The sequence below is a fragment of the Peromyscus leucopus genome, chromosome 18 (genome assembly GCF_004664715.2).
Source record: "Peromyscus leucopus breed LL Stock chromosome 18, UCI_PerLeu_2.1, whole genome shotgun sequence".
Taxonomy (NCBI): domain Eukaryota; kingdom Metazoa; phylum Chordata; class Mammalia; order Rodentia; family Cricetidae; genus Peromyscus; species Peromyscus leucopus.
Genome location: NC_051078.1, coordinates 43,014,953 through 43,031,244, shown reverse-complemented (window position 1 = coordinate 43,031,244; position 16,292 = coordinate 43,014,953). Strand labels below are relative to the sequence as shown.

The 16,292-nt window shown below is 39.7% G+C and overlaps 1 protein-coding gene across 1 annotated transcript in view; it reads right to left on the bottom strand.

Moving 5' to 3' along the window:
- Positions 1-693: 693 nt before the first annotated feature.
- The window catches only part of Hcfc2 (host cell factor C2), a 34,725-nt gene continuing 19,126 nt past the window's right edge, over positions 694-16,292 (bottom strand). The window contains exons 10-14 of the mRNA XM_028880281.2: positions 12,384-12,558; positions 7,843-7,916; positions 6,011-6,145; positions 3,586-3,771; positions 694-2,486 (exon numbers count right to left, since the gene is read on the bottom strand). Coding sequence (XP_028736114.1) covers positions 2,172-2,486; positions 3,586-3,771; positions 6,011-6,145; positions 7,843-7,916; positions 12,384-12,558 — 885 coding nt within the window. The 3' untranslated portion in view covers positions 694-2,171. The remainder of the gene's footprint in view (positions 2,487-3,585; positions 3,772-6,010; positions 6,146-7,842; positions 7,917-12,383; positions 12,559-16,292) is intronic.

The following is a 16,292-nucleotide window of genomic DNA, read 5'->3' as shown; positions in this document are numbered from 1 at the left end:
AAGGCTACCCTTTTGTCAAAGAAGCAAATCATATGTTAGAACCATGGGCTCATATCTGTCTCCTGGTCTAGAATAGAAGATGCCTTTAAGCAAAATAAACTAAATCACATACTAAATAGACAAAAAAAAGTACACACACAAAACCAACATTCTAGTCTGCTATACATCAACTTATTCCTCAACAGTAAGATAAATGTTTCAAGATGTAAACTGTTAACTGATGCAGAGAATAGGGATTGAAAGCCAGAAGTTTTCTAAGAAAGTAACTGGGCTTGAAACATACACTTCCTGTAACTGGCTATTCTAAGCTGAGCACACACATACAACAAAGCCTACCACTCAGTATGTGCAAATCTGCATACCATGTAACTTTGGTTAAGACATGTTTAGCTCTATCAGCACATCATGGAAGCTACACAAATGATTACAAACATAATAATGAGGTAAGTTCAAAGTCTCCTAGTGCAAAAAGCAAGCACTGCCCAAAGCAAAGCACATAAACTAAATGAAGGCAGAGTGAAGCTCTCCCCATGGAAGCTGCTGGAATAACCAACCAGAGGTGCTCCTTGTAAACACTGCTTGGAAAGTACCCATTTAATGATTAAGGATTCATGTACCCAAAAAGGTATTCTAATAACACCAGAGTAGTGCATTTATTTTTTATCTTTAGAGTTCAGAAACCACTCATGTGTGTAATAGTTTGCATATTTTCTTCAAGAGAAATTTAATTAGTGAGATGCATTAATTACAAATACTGTAGTATAAAAATCCCAGTCTTTACAAAAATTATATATTAAAATATTCTATACACTTTAAGTTAGTAACTGGCATATATATCAATTCTTCACAATTAGATTCATCTTCACTGGGCATATCATACGTAAAGTTGGAGGGCGCTGCTACTCATCACCTCAAACTGGCATTGAGATTATGTGGCAGAAGCAGCTAGGCCTGAGTCACAGCAGCTCTCAGCCTGAAATGTCTTTTCTGCAGCTACTGCCTGTACGCACTCATTTCCAAACTGACTAGGCGGTCAAACTAAGAGACTTCAGAAGGTGTAAAGTAAGTTACCCGCAGCCAAATGGTCACGGAATTATCTGCATCTCTAAGGTGGTAAGGAGCCTGAACTGGCTGTCTAATGCTTTTTATTTCTGGTATACAAAAGCTTATACAATTTTGAGGTAAAAATAATGCAAAAATAAAACATCTAGAGCATTTACAAAAATCTTACAAATGTTTAAAACACTATTTAAAAACCTGTGTCCTGTTAAGGTGCTTACTTCTTTCTTCAGGAGGAGGACACACGCTTTGATTTTTGATGAAGTCAAGGAAAAGCACAGTTAGAGTGAGGAAGACTGCTACAAAGGACAGCGTTCAGGGACACACCCGCCCGACCTCTAAGGAAAATACAAAACACGAGAGCTGAAAGGGACCTTCACGAAAACTCCCCTCTCTCACCTGCTAGTGAAGAAGTTAAGGGCCAGATAGATTAAGTGCTTTAGCTAAAGATATATTCAGATATATTGGTCATGTAACAATCAAGACTATCCACTATCCTTTTTCTATTTTGCTAGGATTCTCAGGAGAAAACAAAACAAAACAAAACAAACAAAAAAAAAAAACAGGACAGAAGTCCTGTACTTGTCTTTTTTTTTTTTTTTAAACTTCTTAGGCTTGTGATAACTATAAATAAAGGAGTAAGTTTAGGTATCATAAATCCTATGCATTGGAAAGAGTTGTTAGAAGAGCACTGCTCATGGGGTAAAGGCAGGAGGATACTCAGGCAGGGCATTTACAACGTGGAACACTTTCACCACAGCAAGGTGTACAACAGCCAGTTACTGGACTCATCTCAGTAGCTGCAGATGACTGAGTTACGAGGCCTTTACAAAAGAGAAGGGGCAATACACCTGACAGCTTTTGTCTTTGTTTTGCTCTTTTTTTCTTTATAAGTGGTTATATGGGTAAGGAAGAATCCATATACTAATTTTCAGTCTTTGCTTCTTTCTATTTTTTATTTGGATCTAGAAATGAGCAAATACATTTTAAGAACAACTTACAAACTCAAATTCATAACTGCTAGAAATACAGTCAGAGAATACTCTCCGAGAACAGGTCTTCATAACCAGTTACTAATAAATAACCATCACAACAGCTTGAATAAAAATAACTCAACTCAAAGGTGCTTTCTTATTGTTACCTTGAAGCCATCGAACTTGGGTGGCTGGTCCATAGCCCTTTTCGTTCTTTGCTGATATCCTGAATACAATGGCAGGTCTGGATGTGTAATCAATATGCGCATTTGCAAGCTGCCCAGAAGTCACAATGCATGAGGTTTTAAGACCACAGTAGATCCTCATGAACACAAGCTGGCTTGGATTATCCTGCACCTGTGCTGTGCGGATAGCCAAGTAGGCTGAGTATTCCAAAATATTCCCAGAAGGTGAAGTTGGAGGCTCCCAGGAAAGGTGGATCCCTTCAACATTCTAGAGAAGAGGAAGAAAAAGGCGATTCTCTATCATCACTTACCATGTCTTTAGGAGACATCAGAACTCTCACTGCTGATTAGGATGGCTTAACTGGCTCTACAGTTTACACACACTTTTCACAAAGTGAGGCTTAACTATCCACAATCTGCCCTTTGTATCCACCAGAGAGGATTTTCTTCCTTAGCAAAGAGCAAGAGTTATAAAATACAACCCAACTTCCTATGTCCTGGAATTTAAAACTCTCCAAAATGGGGCTGGGGATTTAGCTCAGTGGTAGAGCGCTTGCCTAAGGCAAGTAAGTGCAAGGCCCTGGGTTCGGTCCTCAGCTGGGGGGGGGGGACACGGGGGGGGGGACGGACACGGGGGGACGGGACAGCTCTTCAAAATGAACTCTGGATGATGAAACAGGACAATTACAAACTGGTTTCCAGTCCTGTGGTTTTATGTTGTAATTGTACTTGTAATTTGGTACTAAAAATACCATGCATGGCTACCAGCACATACTTTTAAACATTTAATCCACCTCCCTCAGGTATCTTTCACAAGTGCCAGTAAGAATCTCTGTATAAGATGAATCTTCGTTCTCAATATAATAGTGTTCAGAGGGATATTTCACAAGTGACAGAACCAAGAGGGTTTCACCTTTGGCAATCTAATGTGATGTCCATAAAAATCAGGTTCATGATATAGAGAATGACCTTTCCTATAAGTTCTGAAACCTGAAAATTTAGCTTCTCCCCCATGAAACAACTGGAAATGCCATGGACTGGAGGCTGGTCTCCCACCAGGCACCAGATCCACAGGACATTGATCTTGGACTTGCCCACCTCTGAAACTGCAAATGATATATTTGTATTTTTAAAATAAATCATCTAGTTTTGGATAGTTTGCTGTAATATAATAAATTCCCTTTGGCACACAGAAAAGAAATGATAAGGATGGAGAAGTCAACAGCAATGGAGAAAATGTTTTTGTTTATGTTACTGCTGACAAATAAATATTTCCATGATTGGCTGGTAGGGAAAAAAAAATCTCTAAACCCTGCGTTTCCAATCGTTTGCATCACAGACCAGTCTTCCTGGACCTGACAGGTTACCTTGGAGATACGGACTGTGGAAGGAGCTCCAGGAAAACCAGGGATACACGTTTTAAATTCACTGATTTTGCTGAAAGGGCCTATTCCACAACCATTGATTGCAGCAACTCTGAATTTATATACTGTTCCTGGAACAAGATCCTGTTTCTTAAGTAAACTGTAGTCAGGTACATCTGCATTTCCTACCTAAAATGTAAGAGATATATTGAAGTCAGAAAAAAGGTACACTTATTATTTCAAAGTTTAATTATTCAATTTTTATTAAACAAAAAACTGTTTAAGAATGAGCTGTATTTTAGGGATGCAATTCCATCATGTATTTCCCTTTCTCACACAAAGAGTAAAACTAATGCAGAACCCTGTAAGTCCCTTCCTGAATCAGATTCATACCCAATGGGGAGTTGATCTGAACCTCTGACTGTACGGAGAAAGGCAAGGGAATTCTGCACATGGGAGGCAGTAGAGGCAGGAAAAACAAAAACAAAAACCCAGAGGTGACATCACAATCAACAAAAGAAATACCCCATCCCCACGTGAACTTAATTGGGAGAAGAATCTCAGATTTGCTGTCATATATAATGGTCTTCCCAAGAGCAATGCCCTTTAGAGACAGGTAAGCAAGCTTGGCAAAGAAGGTGTAACTAACATGTAGGTAGTTTTATAAATCCTACGCAGGACACAGAATAAATGTTAATGAGGATGTGCTCTTGGGTGGTAATCCCTACCATCTATTCCTTTCAGACAGTTTGCAGGTGTTCTTCCTGTCACCACACCTGCTGTGACAGAGCCAGTGGACCACCACACTTTCTGGAAGCCTGATCATCTCTACTTCACAGGAAGGACACCATATCTCAGAGTTTAGACAACTGACTTGCCTCTGTTCAAACTGAGGAATACAGGAACTAGAAATTCAAACTCCAGTTTACTAGCTACAGATTTTCTGCTCTTTGTTTCTTAAGAAAAATTAGGTAGCTAACATGTCTTTACAATGGATGTATCCAGCCAGGCGGTGGTGGCGCACGCCTTTAATCCCAGCACTCGGGAGGCAGAGCCAGGAGAATCTCTGTGAGTTCGAGGCCAGCCTGGGCTACCAAGTGAGTCCCAGGAAAGGCGCAAAGCTACACAGAGAAACCCTGTCTCGAAAAAAACAAAACAAAACAAAACAAAACAAAAATACAATGGATGTATCCTTATATGGACACAGATTCATTTCCAGCCAGGGATCCTCATTAGCCATAAAAGTAATTATTTACTAGGCTTTTTTTTTTTAAATCAAGAATTGAAAATATTTGGTGGGTGGTAGTGGTACACACCTTTAATCCCAGCACTCTGGAGGCAGAGGAAGTCAGATCTCTGTGAGTTCAAGGCCAGCCTGGTCTACAGAGCAAGTTCCAGGACACCCAGAGCTATGCAGAGAAACCGTCTTGAAAAACCAAAATAATAATAATAATGAAATAAAATAATTGAAAATATTCAAGGGTTGGGGATTTAGCTCAGTGGTAGAGTGCTTGCCTAACAAGTGCAAGGCCCTGGGTTCGATACTCAGCTCAAAAAAAAAGAAAATATTCAATATGAAAAAGAGGAAAGGATGTCAAAAGCTTTGCTAGAGAAATTAAACTGGTGATTTTATGTGTGTGTGTGTGTGTGTATACATATATATGTATATATAATCATATATATATATATATGATTTTATGTGTGTGTGTGTTATATAAGTTGGATGGGATACCCTTTATCTGAAATAATTGGGTACAGCTGTTTTTTTTTTTAAGATAGGCTCTCACTATGTAGCTCTGGTTGTCCTAAAACTCACTCTGTAGACCAGGCTGGCCTTGAACTCACAGAGATCCGCCTGCCTCTGACTGCTGAGTGTTGAGTGCTGGGATTAAAGGCGTGTGCCACCATGCCCAGCTTGAAGCAGGTTTTTTCATTGTGTTTGCTTGTGTGTGTGTGTGTGTGTGTGTGTGTGTGTGTGTGTGTGTGTGTGTGTGGTTTTTTGTTTTGTTTTTGTTTTTGAGATATTTCTTTATGTAGCCCTAGCTGTCCTGGAACTCAAAGATCTGCCAGCCTTTGCCTTCTGAATCCTAGGGTTAAGGGTGTGCACCACCATTGCTTGGCAAAAATTTTTTTAAATGAACTATTTGTGTCACAGTTATAAATGCAGCATTAAAGAATGTAAGATGATTACATATACAGAACTCTCAATAATACACCGTGAAAAGATCCCAATTTCATTCCTTCAAATGACCTGAATCAGAGTTATCAAAAATAATCTCATTCCCAAGGTTCATAATTCAATTTTTGTACATTTTGCTTGCTTTATGAAGTGTTAGGAATTGTAGCCAAACTTATACACATGCTAGACATGCATTCTACTAATAATCTCCTCGGCCCTCAAAATGTAGAAAATTTACCAACAGTTTACCTTTGATATACTTTGTTTTCCTTTTGGTAGCAAATAAAACTGGCTCACCAAAGCAGTATTGTTTTTAAAAATTCCCACATCACACCATTGTTGTTCTGTTTTCAAAATGGCCACTGGATTTGAAGGTGTCTCTTTCTAATTTCAGAGAAAGGAAAGTTTATAAAGACCTTATTGAATATAGAAATGTCAAACTTGTGTGATCCCATTCAGTGGTCAACAAGTACATACCTGGTGAACAGCATACACTACTAGCTCACAGTGAACGGGATGCCAACTAAACACAGGGACTCCGCCAGGAGCTTGCTACTATGAGCCTGGCTGAGGTCAGCATGCTTCCAAATCAGCGGCAGGTTAACATACCAGCTGTTAGAGAACACTGTCATTTCAGAGACCCCCAGAAAACAGAATCCCTTTGGAAAATGCTACAGGAACAAAATTCATTCCAACTGGCCTTGTCTCTATATTCAAAACTAATAAGTAGAGATCCAGTGATCTTTGTATCTGAAATACCTGTGCTTCTCCAAAACTAAAAGGAGAAAAAAAAATGTTCAAAACTAAAAATGCAATGTGAATAGACTTCTATATGAAAAAGAAGAGAAGATTACACTGGTCTGCATTTCTTTTCTCTGCTTTAAAAACAGACTTTCTCTAACTTAAGCTACTTTCGGTGGTGAGCTATCCTTACTCCCAGAACTAACCTTTCAAAACCATCTTTTTATAAATGGGACATTGTTTCCAGAAGCTCAAAACAAATGTGCACATCAGTTATTTATTTCTGACTTAATATACAAGAGCAGAGGCACATGCTCATCACTGACATTTCTGTTATTTAGGCTAGCACACACAACAAGTCAACTGACTGGAAGTCTTAAAAGTTTAGGGACATCTCTGGACTCATCTTCATTTACTAAAGATGGAAAAACTCAACAACTTTCATGAAGCACCTGGCTCCAACTGAAATAGCAAACACAACTGTGACTATATGTCACAAAACAGACTCAAAAGGAAAACCTTTCCATTTAATAATCCCTCCCCGAGAAGAGTCAAACAGAGATTTAACATTCTGGAAAGGGGAACACTGACGAAGGAAGATACATGATCAAAATTCCAAAAATGAAAAGAAAAGAATTATGGAAAATTCTTAAATACTCTAAAAAACAAGAAAGGAATAATAATCAGAGCAGTCAAGTGAAATGGCCGTTTTTTTTTTAAACCCTAAAAACAGTATGTATGTATGTATGATCCTTACATTTATCTACTTAAGGCAATCCTGATGTATCTGTGAGGCACTCTGCAAACATTTAAGTTTGGTGCTATGCAGATCCATTATGACCACCCATGAAACAACGCACTGTCTGGTATTTGAGCTAGCCTCCATGTATGTCCATCTATTAGAACAATGTTCTGCTGTGCTCCTATGATGTAGTTACCCAAGTATTTCCGTCCCTTAACAAATCCTTTAACCATTAATTTACATTAATGCACACATATGTATGTCCATTTAAATATACATAAACTGGAGAAGAATGTCAAAATGATTTGTGGCCTCACATCCCAAAGATAGTCACCTAGCAGTTGTGGCTGCTTTGTTAGGTGGTATCCTGAGAATGTGAAATATGTCTATTAAATGAATTTTTACCTCAAAATTGGGACCACAAAATAGGTATTATTATTGTAGCCATCTTTTTTCACTAACTATATTATGAACATTTCCTATTCATCTACTTACTTGTAAATTTATATCAATTCCTTACTACATGAGACCTGAGACCATTTTTATTTAAACACACACACTCCTCTAGAACATCATCTCCACCAGATCATACACTTACAGAAAAGGGCGTTGCTGAAGCTTGTACCTCTACACGGCTGATCTTAGTTGCAGGCAGAGCACATATTTCATCAACTGAAAATCAAACCATCAGTTAAGTATTTAATCACTCAGACATATTAAAACAGTTCATAAATATACAGGGTATTTAATGCCACCAAACAATTAAACATAGTCCATATTCTATGTATTTTGCCATAATTAAAAGAACCAAAGAACTGGGGAGCTGGGGAGTTATCTCAATCCCAGAACCGATGTAAAAAAAAAACTGGGCACGATCTTATTATCCCAGTGCTGGTGAAGCAGAGAAAAGCAACTCTCTGGGGCTTGTCTGTCAGCTAGCTTAGTTAAATTAGCAAGCTCCATGTAAAAATTGGAGACCCTATCTCAAAGAACAGGGTGGAGAGTGACTGAGGAAGACACCCGGGGTGTCTCTAGCCTTCTCATGCACACACATGCACATCTGTGGACACACGCATGTGTGCACATGCACACACAAAACAGGGAAACAGCCAGAGATATCAGTGATCAACAGTCACTCCAACTAGTCACAGTGTTCCTTTCACAGGGCTAAGGTGAACCTGACCCCTGGCACAGGAGAACAAGTGACAAAGTCAGTCATCCGTCAAGCTGGGAGGACCGACAATCCTCGGGACCAACCTTTCCGAAGGGATGGGGTGGAGGAGGCAAGCGTCATCTCAGTGAGTGCTGGTCTGAATACTTTACATACAGGAACAAGGAATATACTGGGATGGGAGATGTAGCTCAGCATAGCATCAGAACGTTCAATTACTAACGGGACAGGCAACAAAAACTTGTCTAACTTTTGAGGTTAATAGGAGATATAGTTGGGTGCAGAGATCTACCCTATAATCTCAGCATTCAGAAGGCTGAGGCAGGAGGATCTCAAGGTAGGATATCAGGCTAGGCTACATAGTGAGATTTAAAAAAAAACAAAAACCTTTATTTTATGTGCACTGGTGGAACTGGAATTACAGACAGTTACGATCTGCCATGTGGGTGCTGAGAATTAAACCCAGGTCCTCCAGAAGAGTAGCCAGTGTTCTTAACCACTGAGCCATCTCTCCAGCCCCATAGTGAGATCTTATCTCACAAAAAAACAAAATCCAAGAAAAAAAGACATGTATATTTATCTTAACTGCTTCATGATTTGCTCCACAGTGGAATTCCCATCTACACTGGTAACTCTGATGATTTGTAAGTATAAATGGTTCAAATGCAGTATGTGAAACATGTTCCAAACCTTTCGATTTGGTACTGAATGCTGCTAGAGAAGTCCCATCCTCAGCACCTGCCTCATTTGAACTGGATGGTTCAGTTTTAACAGCCTGCTGGGCTCACATAGTTTGCGTGCTGGAAACAGTACTGGAGAGCCAGTTTCAGGAATCCCTGCTCCTAGGTCCAGGCAACTCTAAGTCCACCTACACGTGCTGAGCACGAGGACCTGGTTTAAAGGGAAAGGTAGAGACCCTGGAGGCTTCTAAGTCACTGCTTTCGTTGTGCGCTCCTTGGCGCTTTCAGTTTCCAGTCACAAACTTGAGCACTGTACGCAGCACTAATGTGAATTAACCACGGGGTAGAAAATGTTTAGAAAAGGGCACTGGACCCATAATGGACATCTAACATCTCAGCTCCCTTTTCCACTTGAAATACTGACACTGTTTGTTACTGAACTATAGAGATCACATGACTGTCACTCGGTTTGAGGAGGGGGGGGCATGAGTTTCTTCAGCATTCTATCTTTTCCTGCCTAAACTAGAAATGTATTTGTGATCCTGTCCATTTTCTGTCTTCTCTCCCATTGTGGAAAATAAAGTTATATTCATGTATCCCACAATACTGAAGACTTCCTACAGGGTATTTTGTTTATTTCTTTGATGGTAAAGGAAGACAGGGTTCATGCCCCACAAATGTCTTCATTTGGTATATACATAAACATACATATACAAAGAGTCACAAACTGTAATGCCCACCCACTATAAGGGAAAAAACAAAAACAAACAAACAACATTTTTATGTTTTCCTAAGCTAGGAAAACACTTTCTCACTCTCTTCAGCGAGCATTTTTTTTGTTTTGTTTTGTTTTCCGAGACAGGGTTTCTCTGTGTAGCTTTGGTGCCTGTCCTGGATCTCGCTCTGTAGACCAGACTGGCCTCAAACTTACAGAGATCTGCCTGGCTCTGCCTCCCAAGTGCTGGGATTAAAGGGATGTGCCACCACTGCCCGGCTCTATCTGGATTCTTAAACTGAGCTTCCTTCTTTGCGAGTAAGTACCTTGGGCTGTAAACACTAGTCACCAATCACTCACTAGTTGAGCACCTATGTATGGCCTGGGCACAATACTGGCTGTTGGGAATCCAGCAGTGAACATGTCCACAAGGCCTCCCTCCGCTCTTGTGGCACTTACATTTTAGATAAGCCCTACATTGTATTTCTAGCTGAGAACTGCTTCCTAGCCTGCACACTATGTATCTAACTGCCCAGTGTGCTCCTCCTGCACCTAGCTGGGTTCACAGGTGGACACTCTTCCACTTGTCCACTGTCATTCTGATGAAGAGCCGTGTCCATTCTGATGGTCAACTAAAAAGTCTTGCTTGACTTGCTTTTTTCTCTCATAACCAACCAGTTGCCAAGTTTAGTTAATATACCCTTTTGAGAGCATCTTCAATGTTTTGTTTTCATTCTGTCTTATCCACTGCTTTGTCTTTACGCACACCTATCTGAGAGTACTAAAAGAAGCCCTACCTAAAATGTCTCTTCCTCTGGTAAAGTCAGAGGTTTCTTTCAAGGAAAACACAATCTAATCCTCTCACCCCTTTCCTCTTAGGGATACATACTGGCAGCTCTTCCATCTGTAAAGGATGTCAAGCTCTGTGTAACCTAGACTGAGTAGCCATCGCTGACACAGAGTGCTTAAGATGTGTCAGGCACTGTCCCACAACCTTTGGCTTTACTATTTGTTCAGTACCAACTTTACTCAGGATTTGGAAATCCCAAGCTCAAGTTTGTTTTTACAATATAAACTTCTTTGCAAGACAGAGAAGTTACAAATGAGAAATCTTAAATTGGAAGTTTAGGACCAAGTTTATCTATACAAATAACACCTTTGTATCAAGAAAGCCAGTGACCCTGTCGGGTGTAGTGGACATACCTATGATCCCAGAACCTGGAAGGGTGAATCAGGAGAATCACTAGGAGCTGAGGCTAGCCTGTGATACCTAGTGAGTCCTAGGCCAGTCTGGGATACAGAGTGAGCCTATCTCAGAACAAGAATAAAATAAAAGCTGGGTGGTGGTGATGGTGCACACCTTTAATTCCAGCACTTGGGAAGCAGAGACAAGCAGATCTCTGTAAGCTCAAGACCAGCCTCTGGTCTACAGAGCTATACAGAGAAACCATGCCTCAAAAAAACCAACCAACCAACCAACCAACCAACCAACCAACCAACCAACCAAAACAAAAGCAGAGAGAAGGAAGACCAAGCAAAGGAAAAGGAAGGAAACTCAACAAAGTGCTCCTTCTGTGTAAGCAGAGCAACAGAACAGTACAGCAAATAATCTTTCTGGAGTATGTTTATCTACTGTTCAAAATGGAAATAAAAAGAATGTTTATTCTGTTTTATTTGAATCCCTCAACCACTAGATTTAGAACAGCTATCACAATATCTTAAAATTAAAAAGCTATGTTTCTATTCCAAGGATATACCGAAATAAAATTTATAAAATAATTGCAGATATTGAAATCATAAGCAATACTTGATATATATTTCAATGGCAACTGAATATTCAAATATAACTGGGCAGGGTGGATTGTGCCTACAATCTCAACACTTTATAGGCTGAGGCAGGAGGATTGCCACAAGTTTAGGTCAGCCTAGGCTACAATAGTGAGTTTTGGGCTAGCATGGGCTACAGAGTAAGATCCTGTTTAAAAAACAAAAATAAAAAAACCTAAAAATCAAAACAAAATACAACAAAATATTCAAATAAAAAAAACCACCAAATTATGAGCTGTCTTGTAAATGCAAGTGATTAATGAACAGTTCCCATAACTGAATTACCTTAATTCAGATACCTGCTACATGACTATTTACTAAGTGACAACTATTCATCAAGCACAGATCTCAGCCTTTTGAAAAGAGGAACAAGATGAATAAATTATCTCTTACATAAAAAGTGACAGAAAATAAGCACAAGGAAAGTCACACTGACCACACTGGCCAAAGTCAATTCAACAAGAACTTCCCTGACTGCAGTTTCACACTTATAGTCTGTCCATGAGGCTCACTATGAAGAAAATGATTAAAACCATGTAATATAAGTACTTGCCTTTAATCCCAGCACTCAGGAGGCAGAGGCAGATGGAGCTCTGTTAGCTTTAGATCAGCCAAAACTACACAGTAAGACCCGAACACACACACACACCCCACCCCACTCCCCAAGGACAGTGTAACTGTCTACTTTTTCAGTAACTCTAAGATTCTCTATCAATGCTAATTTGATTTAAAATGTAACCTTATACCTTCATTCTTCCATAGCATATCCGTCACACAACTGTTATTATTAGAAGCATTAGGCGCCAAAGGTGAATGTAAAGCAGCATTAGACTCTGTTGCTCTGAAATCTGGTTTGTTTCTCACTGCAGTTCCCTTCATGGCTGTGTGTTCAGTTTTTGCACTGTTTACTGTATCACTAACCTACAAGAAATAAAATAGTTCATCATAGGAAGTAATGTGCAATAAAACAGAAGTCAATACTGTAAAACCAAGTCAAACAAGTTACAAGTACATTTGGGAAAGTAAATTCACCAGCAGGGAGTGGTGGTACACACTTGTAATTCCAGGTCATTTGAGACACAGGCAGAAAGCTCCAGTGCTCTAGGTAGCCTAGGCTAGCAAGTAAGATTCCTAAAACAACGAAACTCAAATTTACTAAAATATAAAACATTTAAAATTAGATCCCTAATTTTTATAATCATTCTTTAGCCTAGTAGTTTTAAGATTTTTTTTCACCTAATCTCCTTGTTCCAAAGATTGTATTTTTAGTCTAGCTTTTTCAAATGGTGGCTGGTATTTCAAGTATTTATGTAACACGCTTTAGTAAAGAGGCCATGAAAACTGCTTTAGCATTTTTATTAACAATTTTTTTTTTTTTTTTGAGACAGGGTTTCTTGGTGTAGCCCTGGCTGTCCTGGAATTTTCTTTGTAGATCAGGCTGCCCTCGAACTCATAGAGATCCGCCTGCCTCTGCCTCCCAAGTGCTGGGATTAAAGGTGTGCGCCACCATTGCCTGGCATTAATAATTGTTTAGTTGACTGTGTGTATAATGTGCAATGGTGCACACATGCCATGACACACGTGTGGTCAGAGGACAACTCTATGGTGTCCGTTTCCTAATGCTTTTATGTGGGTCTTGGGGACTGAACTCTGGTGGGCAGCCTTGCACAGTAAGTTTTTGACTCACTGAACTATTTTGTTAAGAGCCCCCCCTATTCAATTTAAAAAACCAATCAGACACACAGCCGAAAGGGCTGATGACTCCTAAGAGGAAAATTTCAGCAAATGAATTATTCTCTATGACTGAGTTTCACATATAAAGATTCAACAGACTACACATCAATATTATTTACTATTAAACATTTGGTCAGAAACCTTCCTAATGCTGAGCCTGGAGGTCTGAACATATAATTCTGGCTACTCTGAGAGGCTGGGGTAGAGAAGATGGAGCCCAGGAAAGAGGAGAGGAAAGAGGAAGGGAAGGAGAGAGGAGGGAGACAGGATTTTATTAGTGACATTTTAGTTTACCATCCTAAATATACTATAATAAACACATTTAAATTTTATGGCAGTCCAAGTTATCAGTAACAACATCATCAATTATATAGCCATGGAACTATAAAAATGACCTGCCTTTCTCCAAATACTCCAATGTTGCTGCTGTTTTACCAGAGCGCGCGCGCGCGCGCGCGCGTGTGTGTGTGTGTGTGTGTGTGTTTATATTCACTGAGCCAATCTTGCTGGCCTCTAGATTTTTAATTTGCTGGTGAGTTGCTGACTCGAATTTTACAAAAACAATTACATGAATTTTGGCTCACAAGGAATCAGGATGGAATTTCCAACAATGTATGGAATGGACCTAAACATACTTCTGCCATTTTGTCTACATTATTTATGTGATGTGGCATTCTCAGCATTTATAATAATAAAATAAAAATAGCCATCAATTTTCAAAAACACTGAAGATGTTCTAAAAATCCTCCAGTTAACAAAGCACAACCATCTCATCAGTATGCAAATTTGCTTAATAACAGTAAAACTGTATATATACCAAATAATTATTTTAAAAGCAATTTCTCAGGATGGGGAGATGACTCAGTTGATAAAATACCTTCAGCACAAACATGAGGAGCTGAGTTCAATCACCTGGACCCAAATAAACACTCACGCGAGTCGGGCGGTGGTGGCCCACGCCTTTAATCCCAGCACTTGGGAGACAGAGCCAGGCGGATCTTTGTGAGTTCGAGGCCAGCCTGGTCTACAGAGTGAGATCCAGGAAAGGCGCAAAGCTACACAGAGAAACCCTGTCTCAAAAAACAAAAAACAAAACAAAACAAAAAAAAAAACTCATGCAAAAAAGTTGCCTTGTGGTGGTGCATGCCTGTAAGCCCGGTGCTGGGGAGACAGAGACAGGAGGATCCCTGGGTCTCGCTGGCCAGCCAGTCCAGTTGCATTTACAAGACCTAGGTTCAGGGAGATCCCATCTTAAATACATGGTGCAGAGTGGTTGAGGAGGATACCTGGTGTTGATCTGTCATCCATGTGATCTTGCATACAAATGTACACTTGCATACACACACAATACACTTCTCTATCAATTATTATTAGCAAATATTTCATTTGTATACTTATTTTATATACCTATATATTGGATTGTGCAAAATTTTCTTGGGCAAAAAAATGGGTTGTGAATCGAAAAAGTTTAGGAGGTCCTGGACTAAAGGATGAAGAAGAGCTCCAGGAAACAAAAAGAAAAAGAAGAAAAGAAATTGCTTTGGATGTTGGGATTTGATTATGAGTTAATTGTAGGAAAGGAAAAAATAACTAAAAAGGGAGGCAGCTAACAACAGAAAAGGCTAAGCTGTGTGTCAAGGAGCAACACTAATGGCTCACTGCAGGGCTCATCTATGGATACATCATCATCATCGTGACACAAACACCAAGTTCAATTCCACTAAAACACTTCCAGGCTGGAGAGGAATGAAAATGGGGAGGGGTGTCATCAAGTCTTCACCTTCCATTATTTTTTCTGTGTGTGTGTATGTGAACCTGTCTGCACATGTGTGGAGACCCGAGGACACCTCGGCTGCAGTTTTCAGAGACAGGCGTCCTCCAGTGGGCCCTGCGACTCCTCCTGTCTCTCCTCCTAGTATCGGGGTCTCCAGGACTCACCACTACTCCCAGTTTCCTCTGTTCTTATTGAAGAGAAGTGATCATAAGCTAGAAAGTAAAGGTGTAACAAAATAAGGATTTAATTTATTGCATCGCTCTCTATGTAGCTCTGGCTGTCCTGGAACTTACTATGTGACCAGGCTGGCCTCAAACTCACAGATGTCACTGCCTCTGCTTTCCGAGTGCTGGCATTATAGGCGGGCTACCACACCCAACTATGTGAGGGGGCATTCTCAGCATTTATAATAATTCATTCAAGTGTGCACAGCTAGATACTGAAAGAAAGCTAGAAGGGTTGAAAGGAGTTGTTTTTTAGCAAGATTCAAGAACAGGGAGGGGCAAGGCAGTCACCCACTATCTTATCACAAACCATGCAGTACTGTTCAGCTTATGATATACATACATACAATACTCATGACACATGTAGACACACAATGTAAATGTAGTTTGTCTTCTAAAATAGACTACTCACAAACTGTATGAGCAAAACTTGTAATATCTCCTTCCTGGACAACTACAGTATTTTCTCATCCTCTCGGTCATGCTCAGAACAGGACTATACCTCATCCCTTTCTATGGAAAGGATTCACTGATATCAACAGCAGTTTTCCCAGATGAAATTTTAATAAGCCGAACCATTAATGTCCACAAATACTTACCATGACTACTTCATAAGGAACAAGTAAACTCACACAAAGTTGTTCAGTTTAGATATTGACAGTCTTTGGTAAATAAAATAGTTAATATGTAGATATTCTTAAATCATATTTATAGATTCAGAATAAATATATGTGTAACATCTAAGAATATCACAATATAAACATAAAAATACTTTCTTGGAGCTGAGACAGGGTTTTGTGTAGTTCAGGCTGGCTGAGACTGGCCTTGATCTTCTGGACCTTCTGGCTCCACCTCTCCAGTGCTGGGATTAGAGCCTGGTTCCTAAGTATCAATTCAAGAGGAATAGCATCCAATGCTACGTG